General features: G+C 56.4%; 3 protein-coding genes across 4 annotated transcripts in view; 1 reads left to right on the forward strand and 2 right to left on the reverse strand.

Moving 5' to 3' along the window:
* The window catches only part of epdl1 (ependymin-like 1), a 7,959-nt gene extending 2,591 nt beyond the window's left edge, over window positions 1-5,368 (forward strand). Inside the window, exons 4-8 of the mRNA XM_088608807.1 lie at window positions 1,160-1,194; window positions 1,850-1,984; window positions 2,125-2,311; window positions 3,709-3,796; window positions 4,586-5,368. Coding sequence (XP_088464933.1) covers window positions 1,186-1,194; window positions 1,850-1,984; window positions 2,125-2,311; window positions 3,709-3,796; window positions 4,586-4,685 — 519 coding nt within the window. The 5' untranslated portion in view covers window positions 1,160-1,185 and the 3' untranslated portion in view covers window positions 4,686-5,368. The remainder of the gene's footprint in view (window positions 1-1,159; window positions 1,195-1,849; window positions 1,985-2,124; window positions 2,312-3,708; window positions 3,797-4,585) is intronic.
* Window positions 5,369-5,772: 404 nt separating this feature from the next.
* cskmt (citrate synthase lysine methyltransferase) lies at window positions 5,773-9,562 on the reverse strand. 2 transcript variants are annotated; one of them, XM_088608790.1, is made up of 3 exons: window positions 7,961-9,562; window positions 6,143-6,866; window positions 5,773-6,098 (listed from the first exon to the last, which is right to left on the reverse strand). In XM_088608790.1, exons 1-2 carry the CDS (start codon window positions 8,064-8,066, stop codon window positions 6,181-6,183), a joined length of 792 nt encoding a protein of 263 aa, XP_088464916.1. In that variant the 5' UTR covers window positions 8,067-9,562; the 3' UTR covers window positions 5,773-6,098; window positions 6,143-6,180. The 2 variants fall into 2 exon arrangements, with proteins under 2 accessions (XP_088464916.1, XP_088464915.1); XM_088608789.1 differs by having other exon boundaries at window positions 5,773-6,866.
* A 115-nt stretch (window positions 9,563-9,677) lies between these two features.
* otub1b (OTU deubiquitinase, ubiquitin aldehyde binding 1b) lies at window positions 9,678-21,300 on the reverse strand. The gene is made up of 7 exons (XM_088608788.1): window positions 21,150-21,300; window positions 19,707-19,768; window positions 16,275-16,373; window positions 14,903-15,021; window positions 14,707-14,791; window positions 11,511-11,705; window positions 9,678-10,209 (listed from the first exon to the last, which is right to left on the reverse strand). Exons 1-7 carry the CDS (start codon window positions 21,190-21,192, stop codon window positions 10,012-10,014), a joined length of 801 nt encoding a protein of 266 aa, XP_088464914.1. The 5' UTR covers window positions 21,193-21,300; the 3' UTR covers window positions 9,678-10,011.
* Between the last annotated feature and the right edge of the window lie 511 nt (window positions 21,301-21,811).

The raw sequence follows: 21,811 nt of genomic DNA on the forward strand, positions 1-21,811 counted from the left end.
TAAACTTTCCTCTGCTCAGAGATCACCCAGAGTGATATTGATATTATATTGAGAAGCAATCTGTATGTTAGGAGTTATCGACCACAAGGAGAATTAGTGTCTGTTCAGCAATTATCAATTATGATCAATAATTTGGAGAATTAATCTGTTCAGAGATCGTCAATAATGATCAGCAATATGGGGAATTAACCTGATTGCGCACAGATCATCAATAACAATCAGTATTGCAGGAAATTCACCTGTCTGCTCAGCTGTTGTCAAAATCAATCAGTATTAATAATAATGATCACTTTTATTTATCAAGCACCTTTCCAAACCCAAGGACACTGCCCGTGAATAAAGAAAAAACCCAAATCAAGTCAATGAAAAAAGTACAGATGCCGGCAGTCAGACACAGACCTCGGTAAAAAGGTCAGTTTTAAGTTTAGATTTGAAGAGAGTTAATGAGGTTGTCTCTGGTAAAGTCTGAGGAAGTGTTACGTCTTCCAAATGTGTTTTTGAATTTGGTCCCCAGTACTTTCTGTGTGTGTGTGTGTGAGTGTGTGTGTCTGTGTGAGTGTGTGTGTCCGTGAGTGCATGTGTGTGTGTGTGTCCGTGAATGTGTGTGTGTGAGTGCGTGTGTGTGTGTGTGTGTGAGTGCGAGTGCGTGTGAGTGTGCGTGAGTGTGTCTGTGAGTGCGTGTGTGTGTGTGTCTGTGAATGCGCGTGTGTGTGTGTCTGTGAGTGCGTGTGTGTGAGTGTCTGTGAGTGCGTGTGTGTGAGTGTCTGTGAGTGCGCGTGCGTGTGTGTGTGAGTGCATGTGTGTCTGTCTGTGAGCGTGTGTGTGTGTGTGTGTGTGTGTGTGTGTGTGAGTGCGTGTGTGTCTGTGAGTGTGTGCGCGTGTGTGTGTGTGTGTGTGTGTGGTCACTCTTGATGCTCCTTGTTTCCTGAGACCTGTGTTTTGATGGAATCACAGAGCTGGGGCTGCTGTTCCCAGTTGTTTTTCCTGCCATGTTGAAAATCCTGGCCAGTCTGGGTCTCTGTAAGAGAGATGAGACATCGTCACCAGTCCCTGCAGGAGGGTGACGACTGGTCAGGGAGACCGGTCAGTTTGGTCCCCTGTCAGAAGCAGTCACTGATCGACTGTCTCTTCTCTCCCCGCCCCCTGGCCCTTACCGCAGCGTCGCCCCCACTCCTGGAAGGAAGCATGTCTGTCGTGAGTATCCTCTTCCTCTTCCTCCTGTCCCAGAATGCGGAGCCTCTCTCTGGTTTGTTCATTGTTTCTGCACCTCTGAGTCCCTCGTCGGAGAGCGGATTCTGCCTGGTCAGGGTCTTGGCAAACCAGTGCCCGTCCTGGAAGCACTGGTCATAGGTCATAGGTCATAGTTCACAGTTCACAGGCTGGGCCTGTACCCTTGATGGGTGCAGCACACATGACACACACAGAGGGATAAATTAGGGACCCCACTTAACCCAACTAGCATGTCTTTGAAAGGCTGGAGAGGGGAGAGGGAACGTGCAGACTCCACGCAGACAGGGGAGTGTCTGTGGGGAACGTGCAGACTCCACGCAGACAGGGGAGTGTCTGTGGGGAACGTGCAGACTCCACGCAGACAGGGGAGTGTCTGTGGGGAACGTGCAGACTCCACGCAGACAGGGGAGTGTCTGTGGGGAACGTGCAGACTCCACGCAGACAGGGGAGTGTCTGTGGGGAACGTGCAGACTCCACGCAGACAGGGGAGTGTCTCTGGGGAATGTGCAGACTCCACGCAGACAGGGGAGTGTCTGCGATCCCTGTCTGTTCACGAGTCCGTCCAAGGAAGCTGATCCCTTCTGAACGGTGTTGCTGATTCTCTCCGGCGATCCCACAGTTTGACCCCAAGGAGCACGCCGCAGTGTACGGGCAGTTTACCTACGACGCATTCGGGAGGAAATATCGCATCCGGGAGGTCGTGACAGTCAAGAACAAGACTCTCACTGTCGACAAACTACTGCTCTACAGGGAGGTAGGAGCCATCGCACACAAACCCACAGACCCACACACTGACTGACCCACACGCTGACCCACACACTGACTGACCCACACACTGACTGACCCACACACTGACTGACACGCTGACCCACTGACACTACCCCTCTCCCTCAGGCTGTCCAGTACACCATCTCCTACCACAACCACACCTGTGAGAAGTCGGCGCTGGAGGCCCATTTCCAGCCCATCCAGATCCCCCCCGATGCCGAATTCCTCAGCCAGGTGATCCTGGGGGGGTCGTCCAGCCCAGGGGAGGGGCTCCTCGTGAACGTCTGGAAGGGGAAGGTTCCGGAGACACAAGGTGAGGAGGAGGGGGGGTGGTTCAAAGGCAGAGAACCTTTCTCTCACTGTGAGCACAAAACAGGTCTCAAAAGAGAGGCAGCAGTGGTCCCAGTACAGACCCCTGTGGTACTCCACTAACACATCACTGGTATAGTTAAGAGCAGTGGTCCCAGTACAGACCCCTGTGGTACTCCACTAACACATCACTGGTATAGATAAGAGCAGTGGTCCCAGTACAGACCCCTGTGGTACTCCACTAACACATCACTGGTATAGATAAGAGCAGTGGTCCCAGTACAGACCCCTGTGGTACTCCACTAACACATCAGTGGTATAGATAGTTAAGAGCAGTGGTCCCAGTACAGACCCCTGTGGTACTCAACTAATACATCAGTGGTATAGATAGTTAAGAGCAGTGGTCCCAGTACAGACCCCTGTGGTACTCCACTAACACATCAGTGGTATAGATAGTTAAGAGCAGTGGTCCCAGTACAGACCCCTGTGGTACTCCACTAACACATCACTGGTATAGATAAGAGCAGTGGTCCCAGTACAGACCCCTGTGGTACTCCACTAACACATCACTGGTATAGATAAGAGCAGTGGTCCCAGTACAGACCCCTGTGGTACTCCACTAACACATCACTGGTATAGATAAGAGCAGTGGTCCCAGTACAGACCCCTGTGGTACTCCACTAACACATCACTGGTATAGTTAAGAGCAGTGGTCCCAGTACAGACCCCTGTGGTACTCCACTAACACATCACTGGTATAGTTAAGAGCAGTGGTCCCAGTACAGACCCCTGTGGTACTCCACTAACAAATCAGTGGTATAGTTAAGAGCAGTGGTCCCAGTACAGACCCCTGTGGTACTCCACTAACAAATCAGTGGTATAGTTAAGAGCAGTGGTCCCAGTACAGACCCCTGTGGTACTCCACTAACAAATCAGTGGTATAGATAGTTAAGAGCAGTGGTCCCAGTACAGACCCCTGTGGTACTCAACTAATACATCAGTGGTATAGATAGTTAAGAGCAGTGGTCCCAGTACAGACCCCTGTGGTACTCCACTAATACATCAGTGGTATAGATAGTTAAGAGCAGTGGTCCCAGTACAGACCCCTGTGGTACTCCACTAATACATCAGTGGTATAGTTAAGAGCAGTGGTCCCACTACAGACCCCTGTGGTACTCCACTAATACATCAGTGGTATAGATAGTTAAGAGCAGTGGTCCCAGTACAGGCCCCTGTGGTACTCCACTAACAAATCAGTGGTATAGTTAAGAGCAGTGGTCCCAGTACAGACCCCTGTGGTACTCCACTAACACATCAGTGGTATAGATAGTTAAGAGCAGTGGTCCCAGTACAGACCCCTGTGGTACTCCACTAATACATCACTGTGTCGGGCTCTCCTAGGTACCTACATATCCACCTTCACCGAGTTCGGCTGCCTGCCTATCTCAAACCTCTACTACAGCAACAGTACTGGCTGGATTGCCTCTTCGTGAGTCTCGCTACGAACTACGACTGACTGCCTGTCTCCTTCTGATCCCAAATTGACTCCCTGTCTCTCCCTGATCCGTGACTGACCCCTTGTCTCTCTGGTCCATGATTGACTCCCCCCTGTCTCTCTCCGACGTGTGATTGACTCTCTTCACTTGTCTCTGTCTGGACATGTCTGTCCCTGTATGGCCCTATCTGTCTTTCCATCTCTCTATATCTGTACCTGTCTCTGTCTCTTGCTCTCTGATCCACAATTGACTCTCTCCATCTGTCTCTTTCTGGAGATGACTCTATCTCTGCCCCTCTCTCTCTGTGTACCTTTCTCTCTCTCTCTGTACCTGTCTCTCTTCCTGTATCTGTCTCTCTGTATCGATCTCCCTGTACCCGTCTCTCTCTCCGTGTACCTTTCTCTCTGTCTGTAATCATCTCTCTCTCCCTGTACCTGTCTCTCTTTCTGTAATCATCTCTCTCTTCCTGTACCTGTCTCTCTCAGTATCTATCTCCCTGTACCTGTCTCTCTCGCTGTAGTCTCTCTCCCTGTACCTGTATCTCTCTCTCTACCTGTCTCTCTCTCTCGCTGTAGTCTCTCTCCCTTTACCCGTCTCTCTCCCTGTACCTGTCTCTCTCTCTCCCTGTACCTGCCTCTCTCCCTGTACCTGTCTCTCACTCTCGCTGTAGTCTCTCTCCCTGTACCTGTCTCTCTCTCTCTCTGTCTGTCTCTCTTAACTGGTGTTAAAGTGGCCTCATGAACATGAGCTGCTCATTGGCTGCTCTCATCTGTGATCCCCAGGTTCTACGACATAACCAGGGGTATCCGGAACCCCAACGTCCTCATCCCTCCTTCCTTCTGCAACCACAAAGACGAGGAGGCAGGGAGCCCCGAAATCTGATCTCCGTCTCCCCCAGGAGCAGGGTGTGGAGCTGACACGCACGCTTCTGTAGTCTGGTCTACTAAAAATGGAGTGCAGATCTCTTGGGGTGCTAATCTCAGGGGCTCACCCCCCCCACCCCCTTCTCCTTACTCTGGTGTCAGCGGTGCCTCGGTCTCGGTGGGGTTTTAACATGAATCCTAAACTCTGTAGTCTTTCTTGTTTCACTGCAAAATAAGCTGAAAACTCATAATTACACCCGGGGGCACAGAGAGAGACAGTGTGAGACCTGGGAGACCAGGAGGACAGCTGGTCCGGCGGTTCAGGTCCAGTCTTGTTGGACCGGGAGGACAGCTGGGCCGGCGGTTCAGGTCCAGTCTTGTTAGACAGGGAGGACAGCTGGGCCGGCGGTTCAGGTCCAGTCTTGTTGGACCGGGAGGACAGCTGGTCCAGGGGTTCAGGTCCGGTCTTGTTAGACACAGAGGTGGCCAGCTGGAGCCCCAGCTCTGTCACTGACTCCCTGTGGTTGAACCCCCAGAGTCAGGCTGCAGGTGTAGCGTAGTGACTCAAACCCTCCACTGCTGGTGTCTGATTAACTGATCATCAGAGAAACAGACGGTGCTGGAAATTCACTCTCTCTCACTCTTTCACTCTCTGTACCCTGCAACTCCACAAGCAGCAAATTAAACACTCGGAAAGTACAACCGACTCTGTGTCTTCTTGTCAACTCTGTGTGTCCAGAAACCACTGAAAGACAGAGGGACAGTAGACCCAGGTCTCCCCAAATCTAGATCAGGTCCCAGACTGCTGTCGCCCCAGTCCCTGAAGGACACTCCTGGACAGAGACGGGAGAGCTCAGCTAGTTTGTGTGACAAGATGGCCCCCATCTCTCCCTCCAGTGCCAGACAGCTCATCATTCCTGACCAGGGAAGAAACAACCTTTTGGACCCGTCCAGTCCTCTAGTAAAGACACACACACACAGGGATAATGTCCCAGTTAACCTTGACAGCACCGGGACCACCTGCAGGAACCCACATACGCACAGCAAGAACATGCAGACTCCACACGGAAGGAGCTCCACTCCAGAGTCAAACCCAGGAACATGACTTTCAGGTAACTGGAAATTTTATTTTTTTAAAAAACAACAGAATAAGAGACCTGATTCCAGGCCTGCATGTGGCTCAAGCCCTGAGGCTGCTGGTTCGGAGTGTACCCCTGAGGTGTCCTTACTCCACACTGACCAGCAGGGGGCAGCACAACAGACCCCCGTTGTGTTTACAGGGCTCAGTGCTGGGGTCACAGGGGTCAGTGATGGGGACACATGGGGGCCCGTGCTGGGGTACAGGTGGCAGTTTAGGGGTCACATGGGGGGTCAGTTTTGGGGTCACAGGGGTCAGTGATGGGGACACATGGGGGCCCGTGCTGGGGTACAGGTGGCAGTTTAGGGGTCACAAGGGGGTCAGTTTTGGGGTCACAGGGGTCAGTGATGGGGACACACAGGGGTCAGTTTTGGGGTCACTGCCCATTAGTCTCCGACGTGGTCACCGGCGCGGGGGGGCTGATGATGTAACAGTAGTAGCTCACCCCCCTCAGAGCGCCCAGCTCCTGCAGCCGGACCGGGGCGCCCCGGCCCTCTCTCTCCAGCCAGGGCATGCGCGCGTCGGGGTCCTCGTCCGAGAACTGCAGCAGGGACCCCGAGGGCCGCAGGGCGCCCAGGCTCTGCTGCAGGCAGCGGCCGGCCCCGGCGCCCCCGCCCGAGCGCAGCAGGGCGTCCGTGGTGCCCTTGTCCAGCAGCAGGTCCAGGGTCCGCGGGCCGAGCCGCGGCACCAGCTCGGCGGTGCCGTCCAGCTCCAGCACCCGGATCAGCGAGGCGGGGTGCCCCGGGCGCGGGGGGCTCCCCGCCAGCCGCCGGCGCAGCAGCTGCACGGCCGCGGGCGACACGTCGGCGCAGGTCACCCGCACGGCGCGGGCCGAGTCGCGGTACAGGCCCGGCCCCAGGTCCGAGGTGCCGCAGCCCAGGTCCAGCACCCGCGCCGGGCCCTCGGGGCCGGGCCCCGGCTCCAGGAAGGACAGCAGGAGCGCCGACACCGCCGGGTAGCCGAAGAACCACTCGAAGGGGCGCAGCGGCGAGGGGCCGGCGCCGCCCTGCTGGTAGAAACGGTCCCACGTCTCCTTCTTGTGCATGTTCTCAATCAGGTCCGCTGGACAGGGAGACAGGGAGACAGGAGAGAGGGACAGGAGAGAGGGAAGAGAGACAGAGAGACAGAGGAACAGAGGGACAGGAGAGAGGGACAGACAGACAGAGGAACAGAGGGACAGGAGAAAGGGAAGAGAGACAGAGAGACAGAGGAACAGAGGGACAGGAGAGAGGGAAGAGAGACGGAGGGACAGAGAGACAGAGGAACAGAGGGACAGGAGAGAGGGAAGAGGGACAGAGAGAGAGAGGAACAGAGGGACAGGAGAGAGGGACAGACAGACAGAGGAACAGAGGGACAGGAGAAAGGGAAGAGAGACAGAGAGACAGAGGAACAGAGGGACAGGAGAGAGGGAAGAGAGACAGAGGAACAGGAGAGAGGGAGGAGGGACAGAGAGACAGAGGGACAGGAGAGAGGGACAGAGAGACAGAGGAACAGAGGGACAGGAGAGAGGGAAGAGGGACAGAGAAACAGAGGGACAGGAGAGAGGGACAGAGAGACAGAGGGACAGAAGAGAGGGAGGAGGAGGTATAGAGAGATAGAGGGTGATGAGGAACAGAGAGGGAGACAGAGGGGAGGGAGAGGAACAGGAAGAGACAGGGACAGGGACAGGCAAACAGGGAGAAGACAGGAAGAGGGAGAGGGAGAGGGAGGAGAGACAGGGACAGGGAGACGGGGGAGAGGGGAGAGAGAGACACAGGCAGACTCTTAATTAATCACCGTGGATGTGCAGTATCATCACCCCTCATTCCTCCGGCTTTATTCTGTCATTAGCGTGTCCTGCCCACGGACTACAGATGTAAAAAACACGGCTCTCCGGGTAACTGGGGCAGTTGAAGAGCTGTGCGCTCTCCCCGTCTGCTCAGTAAACACGGTCAAACTTCTGCCTCATCGGCCAGTACGACTGCGGAGCTCTGCTGCAGTCACAGAGCCGCACGGTACGGGTTTAAATGAGATTTAAAAAGCTCCCGAGGAGCTGTGATTGCTGCCGAGAGCGACCCCGGCCAGCGTGCCCACCCCAGCGGCCAGCAAGCGAGCCGAGACGCGCCACCGAGCGAGACAGGGAGACGGGGGGGCTGAGAAAGAGAGAGGCCACGTACTTGTCAGCGTGCCGTGGAGCCGACACGGCCAGGGGAAACCGTGTCTGGCCGCGAACATGACCGAAACACGTCTCTTGCGGACCAGCCTGCCCAACGCCGCCGCCATCTTGCCAGACACACGCCCGCCCGCCGCCAGAGGGCGCTGCGACGCGGCGTCTCCGTCCACCTGGAGATTCCGGTTTGACTTGGGAGTCTGAATTACCGCCAGTGGTAGCTGGGATATCGACAGGCGGTGATGCAGCTCAAGGAAAAGTGGACATTGTGTATAGTGAGGAAGTCATTGCTCGGTCACAAAGTTATTCTGGTATTTTTTTTAATTGTTAGATGTAGATTTTTCCCCGGGTGCGTCCTGCGGTAGGCTGGTGGGTCTGTACCTCGTACTTCCGGGACAGACTGAGAAGACTCTGATTCGGGGTGACTGGGGCCAGTCCAGTCAGTCTCACAGGTCCCCCCTGAATCAGGGGTCCCCCAGCCCTGGTCCTGGGGAGCCCCAGTCCAGTCAGTCTTCTAGGTCACCCCGAATCGGGGAAAGAGCCGTCTTTTCCAACGTCAGAGGTGGACGAGAGGAGCTTTTCTGCCTATTGAGCCTGATTGCTATTTAGCAGCAAACTGCCACTGAAGGGCACCCTAGCGTCATTCCTGCTGTTCCAGACACCCGCCACTGTCTGCGTAAAGGAGCTGCTCCTGCTTTTAAATCACTTTCCTGGTGCCTGCGCCTGTGGTCTCTGGTTCGTGTCCCTCTCCCCTGCAGGGCGTACTGGATCTCGTTAGAGACAGAACCAGCACCGTCCAGCTGCAGAGTGTACTGGACCTCAGGAGAAACAGAACCAGCACCACTCCCCAGCAGAACATACTCGATCTTAGGAAAGACAGAACCCACGCTTTTCAGCTGCAGAGCATACTGGACCTCAGGAGAAAAAAAAAACAGCACCACTCCCCAGCAGAGGGTACCGGATCTTGGGAGAGACAGAACCAGCGCTGTTCAGCTGCAGAGCGTACTGGATCTCAGGAGAGACAGAACCAGCACCACTCCCCAGCAGAGCGTACCGGATCTCGGCAGAGACAGAACCAGCGCTGTTCAGCTGCAGAGAGTACCAGACCTAAGGAGAAACAGAACCAGCACCACTCCCCAGTAGAGTGTACCAGATCTCGGCAGAGACAGAACCAGCGCTGTTCAGCTGCAGAGAGTACCAGACCTCAGGAGAAACAGAACCAGCGCCGTTCAGCTGCAGAGAGTACCGGAATCTCAGGAGAGACAGAACCAGCACCACTCCCCAGAAGAGCGTACCGGATCTCGGCAGAGACAGAACCAGCGCTGTTCACCTGCAGAGAGTACTGGATCTCAGGAGAGACAGGACCAGCACCACTCCCCAGCAGAGCGTACCGGATCTCGGCAGAGACAGAACCAGCGCTGTTCAGCTGCAGAGAGTACCAGACCTCAGGAGAAACAGAACCAGCGCCGTTCAGCTGCAGAGAGTACCGGAATCTCAGGAGAGACAGAACCAGCACCACTCCCCAGAAGAGCGTACCGGATCTCGGCAGAGACAGAACCAGCGCTCTTCAGCTGCAGAGAGTACCAGACCTCAGGAGAAAGAGAACCAGCACCACTCCCCAGCAGAGCGTACTGGGATCTCCTCAGAACCGTGACAACCGGCCCACCCCCACCCCCACCCCCGTGCCGGGCCAGCGGCTGGGACAGGAACCGGAGCAGACGGGCAAGATTGGAATCCCTTTAATAAAACACAGGAAAGGAAGTCGTGTAACTCAGGAAAGAACCAAAGAGACAGCCAGTCAATACCATTTACAACCACAAACGGAAACGAGAAAAAAACTCTGTACAGCGCTAAACGGTTTGGAGTCACTGCTATCGTTTTTAATTTTTTTAAGCTTTTTTTTTGTTTTTTTTTTTACTCTCGTGTGTGTGTGTGTGTGTTCTGGGGGCGGCCTCGTCTGGTCGGAGCCCCCCTCTCTCTCTCTCTCTGTCTCCATACATCCCGCGTCCCGCAGACGCCGCCAGTCCCGCGCGCCGCAGGCAGGGGGCGCTGTCCCGGCTACTTGTACAGGATGTCGTAGTGGCCCGGCCGGTAGAGCAGGTGGACGCGCGGCTCGCTGCCCTCGGGGAAGACGTGGTGGTTGACCGCCCCGCCCTCCCCTCTGTCCATGTACTCCACCAGGATGGAGACGTTGAGCGCCTGGGCCAGAGCGATGATGTGGATGTGATCGCTCTCCTTCGACATGGGCTCCACCTCCTGGAGGAGAGGGGGCGGGGAGGGAGACAGAAGGAGGAGAGAGGGGGCGGGGAGGGAGAGGAGGAGGGAGACAGAAGGAGGGAGAGGGGGAGGGAGACAGAAGGAGGAGAGAGGGGGCGGGGAGGAGAGAGGGGGCGGGAGACAGAAGGAGGAGAGAGGGGGCGGGGAGGATGGATGGGGGTGGAAGAAACAGGGAGACAGACTTCAGTGTCCCTCAACAAAAACAGTCTGAATACAAGTCCGCTGTCAGAGACAGTCCTGACCAATGAAAAGGCTCAGTGACCACAGCCTGGACACAGGCAGACCTGGCTGCCCAGAGAGGTCAGGCTCAGTGACCCCAGCCTGGACACACACACTGGACACAGGCAGACCTGGCTGCCCAGAGAGGGCAGGCTCAGTAACCACAGCCAGGACACAGACACTGGACACAGGCAGACCTGGCTGCCCAGAGAGGACAGGCTCGGTAACCACAGCCAGGACACAGGCAGACCTGGCTGTCCAGAGAGGACAGGCTCAGTGACCACAGCCTGGACACAGGCAGACCTGGCTGTCCAGAGAGGACAGGCTCAGTGACCACAGCCTGGACACACACTGGACACAGGCAGACCTGGCTGTCCAGAGAGGTCAGGCTCAGTGACCCCAGCCTGGACACACACACTGGACACAGGCAGACCTGGCTGCCCAGAGAGGTCAGGCTCAGTGACCCCAGCCTGGACACACACACTGGACACAGGCAGACCTGGCTGCCCAGAGAGGTCAGGCTCAGTGACCCCAGCCTGGACACACACACTGGACACAGGCAGACCTGGCTGCCCAGAGAGGGCAGGCTCAGTAACCACAGCCAGGACACAGACACTGGACACAGGCAGACCTGGCTGTCCAGAGAGGACAGGCTCAGTGACCACAGCCTGGACACAGGCAGACCTGGCTGTCCAGAGAGGACAGGCTCAGTGTCCACAGCCTGGACACAGGCAGACCTGGCTGTCCAGAGAGGACAGGCTCAGTGACCACAGCCTGGGGTGGACACAGAGACAGAGTGGACAGATCAGACAGCCCCGTCAGCACAGGGCTGAGACAGAGGGTGCAGGAGGGTGTCCTGACTGCTCTGTCCTGTGAGCCTCCGGCCAGCTCTGGTGTTGACCAGCCGTGTGCTCAGACCGTCCCCTGGCTGTGCAGAGCTCCTGCAGTCGCTTGCTCTCGTTAGTTCAGGTGTGAGGGGGCACTGGGGTCCTGTATGGGCTCGGGCAGCACTGCAGACGCCTGGCGCTCCGAGAGAGAGACTCGCGGTCCGGGCCCGGTACCTGCTGGCAGAACTCCTTGACGGAGCGCCCCCCCTCGATGAAGTGCTGGAAGAAGGTGCCCTCCCTCTGCAGGAAGCCGGAAGTGAGCAGCCGCAGGTACACCACCAGGTAGTCTGACGTGCTCTGGTCATTGAAAGCAGTCAGCAGCTCGGCCAGAGAGCCCTGCTTCTCCACCAGCTCGATCAAGTCCATGAGCTGAGGGAGAGAGGGGTTCATACTGACACACTGACCAACTGGACACTCCAGTACATGAACACTGCACTGAGGGAGAGAGGGGTTCATACTGACACACTGACCAACTGGACACTCCAGTACATGAACACTGCACTGAGAGAGAGAGGGGTTCATACAGACACACTGACTGGACACTCCAGTACATGAACACTGCACTGAGAGAGAGGGGTTCATACAGACACACTGACTGGACACTCCAGTACATGAACACTGCACTGAGAGAGAGGGGGGTTCATGCAGACACACTGAGAGAGAGAGGGGGGTTCATGCAGACACACTGAGAGAGAGAGAGGGGGGTTCATGCAGACACACTGAGAGAGAGAGAGGGGGGTTCATGCAGACACACTGAGAGAGAGAGGGGTTCATACAGACACACAGAGAGAGGGGTTCATGCAGACACACTGAGAGAGAGGGAGGGGGGTTCATGCAGACACACTGAGAGAGAGAGAGGGGTTCATACAGACACACTGAGAGAGAGAGAGGGGTTCATGCAGACACTGAGAGAGAGAGAGAGAGGGGGGTTCATGCAGACACACTGAGAGAGAGGGGGGTTCATGCAGACACACTGAGAGAGAGAGAGGGGGGTTCATGCAGACACACAGAGAGAGAGAGAGAGGGGGGTTCATGCAGACACACAGAGAGAGGGGGGTTCATGCAGACACACTGAGAGAGAGAGAGGGGGCTTCATGCAGACACACTGAGAGAGAGGGGGGTTCATGCAGACACACTGAGAGAGGGGGGTTCATGCAGACACACTGAGAGAGAGGGGGGTTCATGCAGACACACTGAGAGAGAGAGAGGGGGCTTCATGCAGACACACTGAGAGAGAGAGAGAGAGGGGGGTTCATGCAGACACACTGAGAGAGAGGGGGGTTCATACAGACACACTGAGAGAGAGAGAGGGGTTCATACAGACACACTGAGAGAGAGGGGGGTTCATACAGACACACTGAGAGAGAGGGGGGTTCATGCAGACACACTGAGAGAGAGAGGGGGGGGTTCATACAGACACACTGAGAGAGAGAGAGGGGTTCATACAGACACACTGAGAGAGAGAGAGGGGTTCATGCAGACACACTGAGAGAGAGAGGGGGGTTCATACAGACACACTGAGAGAGAGGGGGGTTCATACAGACACACTGAGAGAGAGGGGTTCATACAGACACACTGAGAGAGAGGGGGGTTCATGCAGACACACTGAGAGAGAGAGAGGGGGGTTCATACAGACACACAGAGAGAGAGGGGGGTTCATACAGACACACTGAGAGAGAGGGGTTCATACAGACACACTGAGAGAGAGGGGGGTTCATGCAGACACACTGAGAGAGAGAGGGGTTCATGCAGACACACTGAGAGAGAGGGAAGGGGGTTCATGCAGACACACTGAGAGAGAGAGAGGGGTTCATGCAGACACACTGAGAGAGAGAGGGGGGTTCATACAGACACACAGAGAGAGAGAGGGGTTCATGCAGACACACTGAGAGAGAGGGAAGGGGGTTCATGCAGACACACAGAGAGAGGGGGGGGTTCATGCAGACACACTGAGAGAGAGAGAGGGGGGTTCATGCAGACACACAGAGAGAGGGGGGTTCATGCAGACACACTGAGAGAGAGAGAGGGGGCTTCATGCAGACACACTGAGAGAGAGGGGGGTTCATGCAGACACACTGAGAGAGGGGGGTTCATGCAGACACACTGAGAGAGAGGGGGGTTCATGCAGACACACTGAGAGAGAGAGAGGGGGCTTCATGCAGACACACTGAGAGAGAGAGAGAGAGGGGGGTTCATGCAGACACACTGAGAGAGAGGGGGGTTCATACAGACACACTGAGAGAGAGAGAGGGGTTCATACAGACACACTGAGAGAGAGGGGGGTTCATACAGACACACTGAGAGAGAGGGGGGTTCATGCAGACACACTGAGAGAGAGAGGGGGGGGTTCATACAGACACACTGAGAGAGAGAGAGGGGTTCATACAGACACACTGAGAGAGAGAGAGGGGTTCATGCAGACACACTGAGAGAGAGAGGGGGGTTCATACAGACACACTGAGAGAGAGGGGGGTTCATACAGACACACTGAGAGAGAGGGGTTCATACAGACACACAGAGAGAGAGAGGGGGGTTCATACAGACACACTGAGAGAGAGAGAGGGGTTCATGCAGACACACTGAGAGAGAGAGAGGGGTTCATGCAGACACACTGAGAGAGAGAGGGGGGTTCATACAGACACACTGAGAGAGAGAGGGGTTCATGCAGACACACTGAGAGAGAGGGGTTCATGCAGACACACAGAGAGAGAGGGGGGTTCATACAGACACACTGAGAGAGAGGGGGGTTCATACAGACACACTGAGAGAGAGAGAGGGGTTCATGCAGACACACTGAGAGAGAGGGGGGTTCATGCAGACACACTGAGAGAGAGAGAGGGGGGTTCATACAGACACACAGAGAGAGAGGGGGGTTCATACAGACACACTGAGAGAGAGGGGGGTTCATACAGACACACTGAGAGAGAGGGGGGTTCATACAGACACACTGAGAGAGAGGGGGGTTCATGCAGACACACTGAGAGAGAGAGGGGTTCATGCAGACACACTGAGAGAGAGAGAGGGGTTCATGCAGACACACTGAGAGAGAGAGGGGGGTTCATACAGACACACAGAGAGAGAGAGGGGTTCATGCAGACACACTGAGAGAGAGGGAAGGGGGTTCATGCAGACACACTGAGAGAGAGGGGGGTTCATACAGACACACTGAGAGAGAGAGAGAGGGGGGTTCATGCAGACACACAGAGAGAGAGAGGGGGGTTCATACAGACACACAGAGAGAGAGAGGGGTTCATGCAGACACACTGAGAGAGAGAGGGGGGTTCATGCAGACACACTGAGAGAGAGAGAGGGGGGTTCATGCAGACACACGGACCCACTGGACTCTACACCGAGAGAGAGGCGGACTCACAGTGTTGTGAAAGTCCTCGATGGTGAACTCCGTGAAGCCCTGACTGACCAGGTCCAGTTTGCTCTTTGCCGCCACGGCCTTGAACCTGCAGGTCCCCGGCGGGGCGAGACAGGGGGCAGAGGAGGGGGGCAGCTGTTAGCGGCCCGGCCACGGGGAAACGGGGAAGAGGGGCGCGAGGGGACGGGGAGGGCCGTACCGTTGCAACTCCTTGCCGTCGTCCAGCAGCGACTCCAGGTGCGAGAAGCCGAAGGCTCTGTAGAAACAGTTCCCATCCGGCCTCGTCTTCCGGATGTAGGAATACTTTTTGTGCAAGTCCTGAGCGAGAGGGGCAGGGAGAGGGTAGAAGTGTGATTTTACTCTGTCACGGAGCTGTGCTGCTCCGGACAGTCGGCAGCGACCTCGGGTTCAGTTCCGGACCTGGGGGGGGGGGCTGTCTGTGTGGAGTCTACCCAGAGACATCTACTGACCCACTGACAGCTGTCCACTGACCCCCACAGACACCCATCTACATACTCTGACACACAATCTCATGTATCTAGTGACAGTCCTATAATATTAAGCATAAGTGACATGCCTCAGATACCTCAGTACACTTTAACCCCCAGCACTGTCCCCACTGGACACCCCAGTGCAGTGTGACCCCCAACACTGACCCCACTGGACACCCCAGTGCAGTGTGACCCCCAGCCCTGACCCCACTGGACACCCCAGTGCAGTGTGACCCCCCAGCCCTGACCCCACTGGACACCCCAGTGCAGTGTGACCCCCAACACTGACCCCACTGGACACCCCAGTGCAGTGTGACCCCCAGCACTGTCCCCACTGGACACCCCAGTGCAGTGTGACCCCCAACACTGACCCCACTGGACACCCCAGTGCAGTGTGACCCCAGCACTGTCCCCACTGGACACCCCAGTGCAGTGTGACCCCCAGCACTGTCTCCACTGGACACCCCAGTGCAGTGTGACCCCCAACACTGACCCCACTGGACACCCCAGTGCAGTGTGACCCCAGCACTGTCCCCACTGGACACCCCAGTGCAGTCTGACCCTCAACACTGACCCCACTGGACACCCCAGTGCAGTCTGACCCTCAACACTGACCCCACTGGACACCCCAGTGCAGTGTGACCCCAAGCACTGACCCCACTGGACACCCCAGTGCAGTCTGACCCCCAGCACTGACCCCACTGGGGGGGGGGGCTGTCTGTGTGGAGTCTGCATGTTCTCCCTGGTTTCAAGTTCAAGGAGAAGCTAACTTGCGTGTTTTCCTCACGTGACGAATGAGGTTTCCTCCCGCAGTCCGCAGACACGCTGGGGGGGGGGGTGAGGCGAGTGCGCCCGGGTTGGTCTCCGCGCACGCGTGCCGTAATCGCACCCCGGCCTGAGCCCGTTGCTCGATGGGATAGGCGCTGTCCCCCACACCCACCCGAGCGTGGTGTGGGGGGGGGCTGTGTTGTGAAATGACTGAGGCAGCAACGCTCCCTTCAGCCCCGTCAATCCAGGGGCTCCGACGGCACCAGGAGCGAGGAGAGAGAGTGACCCCACTGCGGCGCCCCCCCGCCTTGCCTTGATCTTCAGCTGGTACACCGTGTCGTCCTCCGCGTACTCCTTCTTCAGCACCGACAGCTCCTGCCGCTCCGACACCAGCGGGTTACTGGTGGCGATCTGGAAGAGCAGAGCCGGTGAGGGGGGGCGCAGAAGGCAGACGGAAGAGGGCCCGAGAGCCATGCGGAGGAGCACGGAAGAAAGGAAGCCCATCCAGAACTCCGGGTCTGGTACACCAGTTCTGATCACCAGCTGGCCTGACCTGCGCCTGGCCAACAGCTGACCAATGGCTGACCTACCGATGTCCTACGCCTGGCCAACGGCTGTCCTACCGATGTCCTACGCCTGGCCAACGGCTGTCCTACCGATGTCCTACACTTGACCAACGGCTGTCCTACCGATTTCCTACGTCTGGCCAACGGCTGTCCTACCGATGTCCTACGTCTGGCCAACGGCTGTCCTACCGATGTCCTACGCTTGACCAACGGCTGTCCTGTTTTAGATTGACTTTCAAGGAAAGAATCTTCTGTTACATTAAAACCCTCTGTGTCTGTTTGTTTTTTGGTTGTAGTTTTAGGCGCAAGCTTGTTTCTTTTCAGTGTTCTACTTTAGATTGTAATGTTTGTGACAGTCTAGTTGAATTGTTTTGCTTTTGTTGTTGTAAAAAAGGAATGATGTTCTTCATGGAACAAGGAATTGTTTTAAATGTCTGTCTCCAATGCAGTTACTGTTATAATTTCTAGAGAGCTGTTATTTTTCATGGAACAAGGAATTGTTTTAAATGTCTGTCTCCAATGCAGTTACTGTTATAGAAGAACGCTTGACCAACGGCTGACCTACCGATGTCCTATGCTTGACCAACGGCTGTCCTACCGATGTCCTACGTCTGGCCAACGGCTGTCCTACCGATGTCCTACACTTGACCAACGGCTGTCCTACCGATGTCCTACGCTTGACCAACGGCTGTCCTACCGATGTCCTACGCCTGGCCAACGGCTGACCTACCGATGTCCTACGCTTGACCAACGGCTGTCCTACCGATGTCCTACGTCTGGCCAACGGCTGTCCTACCGATGTCCTACACTTGACCAACAGCTGTCCTACCGATGTCATACGCTTGACCAACGGCTGTCCTACCGATGTCCTACGCTTGACCAACGGCTGTCCTACCGATGTCCTACTCCTGGCCAATGTCTGGCCAACGGCTGTCCTACCGATGTCCTACACTTGACCAACGGCTGTCCTACCGATGTCCTACGTCTGGCCAACGGCTGTCCTACCGATGTCCTACACTTGACCAACGGCTGTCCTACCGATGTCCTACGCCTGGCCAACGGCTGTCCTACCGATGTCCTACACTTGACCAACGGCTGTCCTACCGATGTCCTACGCCTGGCCAACGGCTGACCTACCGATGTCCTACGCCTGGCCAACGGCTGACCTACCGATGTCCTACGCCTGGCCAACAGCTGTCCTACCGATGTCCTACGCCTGGCCAACGGCTGTCCTACCGATGTCCTACACTTGACCAACGGCTGTCCTACCGATGTCCTACGCTTGACCAACGGCTGTCCTACCGATGTCCTACGCTTGACCAACGGCTGTCCTACATCTGGCCAACGGCTGTCCTACCGATGTCCTACGCTTGACCAACGGCTGTCCTACCGATGTCCTACTCCTGGCCAACGGCTGTCCTACCGATGTCCTACACTTGACCAACGGCTGTCCTACCGATTTCCTACGTCTGGCCAACGGCTGTCCTACCGATGTCCTACACTTGACCAACGGCTGTCCTACCGATGTCCTACGCTTGACCAACGGCTGTCCTGTTTTAGATTGACTTTCAAGGAAAGAATCTTCTGTTACATTAAAACCCTCTGTGTCTGTTTGTTTTTTGGTTGTAGTTTTAGGCGCAAGCTTGTTTCTTTTCAGTGTTCTACTTTAGATTGTAATGTTTGTGACAGTCTAGTTGAATTGTTTTGCTTTTGTTGTTGTAAAAAAGGAATGATGTTCTTCATGGAACAAGGAATTGTTTTAAATGTCTGTCTCCAATGCAGTTACTGTTATAATTTCTAGAGAGCTGTTATTTTTCATGGAACAAGGAATTGTTTTAAATGTCTGTCTCCAATGCAGTTACTGTTATAGAAGAACGCTTGACCAACGGCTGACCTACCGATGTCCTACGCTTGACCAACGGCTGTCCTACCGATGTCCTACGCTTGACCAACGGCTGTCCTACCGATGTCCTACACTTGACCAACGGCTGTCCTACCGATGTCCTACGCTTGACCAACGGCTGTCCTACCGATGTCCTACGCCTGGCCAACGGCTGACCTACCGATGTCCTACGCTTGACCAACGGCTGTCCTACCGATGTCCTACGTCTGGCCAACGGCTGTCCTACCGATGTCCTACACTTGACCAACAGCTGTCCTACCGATGTCATACGCTTGACCAACGGCTGTCCTACCGATGTCCTACGCTTGACCAACGGCTGTCCTACCGATGTCCTACTCCTGGCCAATGTCTGGCCAACGGCTGTCCTACCGATGTCCTACACTTGACCAACGGCTGTCCTACCGATGTCCTACGTCTGGCCAACGGCTGTCCTACCGATGTCCTACACTTGACCAACGGCTGTCCTACCGATGTCCTACGCCTGGCCAACGGCTGTCCTACCGATGTCCTACACTTGACCAACGGCTGTCCTACCGATGTCCTACGCCTGGCCAACGGCTGACCTACCGATGTCCTACGCCTGGCCAACGGCTGACCTACCGATGTCCTACGCCTGGCCAACGGCTGTCCTACCGATGTCCTACGCCTGGCCAACGGCTGTCCTACCGATGTCCTACACTTGACCAACGGCTGTCCTACCGATGTCCTACGCTTGACCAACGGCTGTCCTACCGATGTCCTACGCTTGACCAACGGCTGTCCTACATCTGGCCAACGGCTGTCCTACCGATGTCCTACGCTTGACCAACGGCTGTCCTACCGATGTCCTACTCCTGGCCAACGGCTGTCCTACCGATGTCCTACGCCTGGCCAACGGCTGACCTACCGATGTCCTACGCTTGACCAACGGCTGTCCTACCGATCTCCTACACCTGGCCAATGGCTGTCCTACAGCTGACCAGTGGCTGTCCTACGGCTGTCCTGTACTGAGCACTAACTCTGCAGGGAGACTGGAGCACGGGCTCCATCCTCCCTGCCTCCTCAATCCCTGTTCCCTGCAGCTGCCCGGACCAGCCCGGCCCGAGCACTGACCACGCCGAACACACCGAGCACGCCAAGCGCACGGAGCTCACGCCACCCAGCTGGCCGGGCCCCAAGGGAAACTCCGTATCCCAAGAATATCCCACCTCGGAGGCACACCGCTTGATCCTTCCCAAAACAGATCCCAGGGGATCGCAGCAGATTCCAAAGGGGCCCCGTGGCGGGCGGACTCACCTCCTGCTGGATACGGTCCTGCTGGGCCATGATGGCCTCGTCGTAGGCCAGGCAGTTCACTCCTGCGGACACAAAGAGTGAGAGACGGGGTCACTTCTGACAGACCCACTGACCCACTGACCCCGAGACACCCGTCCACTGACCCACTGACCCAGAGACATCAATCTACTGACCCACTGACCCCGACACACCTGTCCACTTACCCCGAGACATCTATCTACTGACCCACCGACCCTGACACACCTGTCCACTGACCCACTGATCCAGAGACATCAATCTACTGACCCACTGACCCCGACACACCTGTCCACTGACCCCGAGACATCAATCTACTGACCCACTGACCCCGAGACACCCGTCCACTGCCCCAGAGACATCTATCTACTGACCCACTGACCCCGAGACACCCGTCCACTGACCCACCAACCCCGAGACATCTATCTACTGACCCACTGACCTTAAGACACCCATCCACTGACCAACTGACCCCGAGACATCTGTCCACTGACCCACTGACCCCGATACCTCAGATACCTCAGTACACTTTAACCCCCAACACTGACCCCACTGGACACCCCAGTGCAAGGTGACCCTCAACACTGACCCCATTGGACACCCCAGTGCAGTGTGACCCCCAACACTGACCCCACGGGACACCCCAGTGCAGTGTGACCCCCAACACTGACCCCACGGGACACCCCAGTGCAGTGTGACCCCCAACACTGACCCCACGGGACACCCCAGTGCAGTGTGACCCCCAACACTGACCCCACTGGACACCCCAGTGCAGTCTGACCCCCAGCACTGACCCCACTGGACACCCCAGTGCAGTCTGACCCCACTAGACAACCGAGTGCAGTGTGACCCCCAGCACTGACCCCACTGGACACGCCAGTGCAGTGTGACCCCCAGCACTGACCCCGCTGGACACCCCAGTGCAGTGTGACTCCCCAGCGCCGACCCCACTGGACACCCCAGTGCAGTGTGAGCCCCAGCCCTGACCCCACTGGACACCCCGGTGCAGTGTGCTGGGTTCAGACGGCTGGGCTGGGGTAACTCGCTCAGTTCTCTCTCTCTCTCGGGGTTCGCGATCGAGTGTCACTGATCGGGTCTGTCGGGTCGGCTCACAGACAAACCCCCAGTAACCCAGAGCCGCCTGATCCCCGGATCGGAGACTGTCACCCCGTCGGTCTGGCGCTCTGCCGGCCTCCCTCCCCTCCTAATGTCATCCCTCCATCTCTGTCCCCCTTCCTGTCTTTCTTCTCCGGTTTCCATGTAAACGGCAGCCCCCCCTCCATCTTTCAGACCGGAGATTCGCGGCCTGCTGCCCCGTTCAGTCCCCGGCCTCGGGTTTCACCGCTGGGCCGTCTGAGCGGAGCTCCGCGTCGGGGGCTGCAGAGAGCCGGCCGGCCGTTCCCGCCCCCGTTTTCGCCCGTTTCTTACCTTCCATCTCTCCCTGCGTCGCTTCCTGCTGCTCCTCCGCCATCTTTCCTCTCCGGTCCTGTTTGTCTGACCCCCCTCCCCCCGGCGTCTCGCTCTTCTCCAACAGCTTCCGGGTCAGGCTGCTGGGGATCGCTCGGGGATGACGTCACCGGGGTTTGCATGGCGATAGCTCACGGCTGTATTGTGCCGCTTGAAACCTCTTCTCCTTCGCTTGTATTATCTGATGTTCAATAAAACTGAAAAAAAAAAACGGTCGTCTATACTATCGCGCAAACATAGCTTTTACCTAGTATCCCTCGACAGCTTCGAGTGGACAAATACTGAGTTAAACGGGTTGAAGCATCGATTGGTAGGGAATGAGACAGGAATGGTGTAAATCTCAGTTGGACAGTTTGCTTAATCTCCCGGTGCAGGGCAGTGTGAACCCAAACACAGGGCCGAGGTGAGTAAAAACAGCGGTTTCCTCTGAGCGATGACGCACTGTGTGAGAGTGTGTGGTGCTTCTGAACTGAACCAGCCCCGTGAGGGGCTGCAGAGAAACAGGAGTGTTCTGCAGGGATTCTGTGAGGGATTCCTGCTCAGAGCTGTCCAGTGCTGGAGGGTCAGTGTGTCTAGGACAGGGGAGGTGTGACCCACACTGCCCTTCCAAGACCGGGACTGGA

Source organism: Lepisosteus platostomus, chromosome 16 (genome assembly GCF_059453375.1).
Source record: "Lepisosteus platostomus isolate fLepPlt1 chromosome 16, fLepPlt1.hap1, whole genome shotgun sequence".
In the NCBI taxonomy this organism is placed as follows: Eukaryota; Metazoa; Chordata; class Actinopteri; order Semionotiformes; family Lepisosteidae; genus Lepisosteus; species Lepisosteus platostomus.

Coding starts and splice junctions, on each gene's coding strand:
- cskmt (XM_088608790.1), bottom strand. CDS start 8,066: ATGGCGGCGGCGTTGGGCAGGCTGGTCCGCAAGAGACGTGTTTCGGTC. Junction 6,867..7,960: donor GCTCCACGGCACGCTGACAA/GTACGTGGCCTC, acceptor CTCCCTGTCCAG/CGGACCTGATTGAGAACATG.
- otub1b (XM_088608788.1), bottom strand. CDS start 21,192: ATGGCGGAGGAGCAGCAGGAAGCGACGCAGGGAGAGATGGAAG. Junction 19,769..21,149: donor GACGCAGGGAGAGATGGAAG/GTAAGAAACGGG, acceptor TTGTGTCCGCAG/GAGTGAACTGCCTGGCCTAC. Junction 15,022..16,274: donor TGTACCAGCTGAAGATCAAG/GCAAGGCGGGGG, acceptor CCTCTCGCTCAG/GACTTGCACAAAAAGTATTC.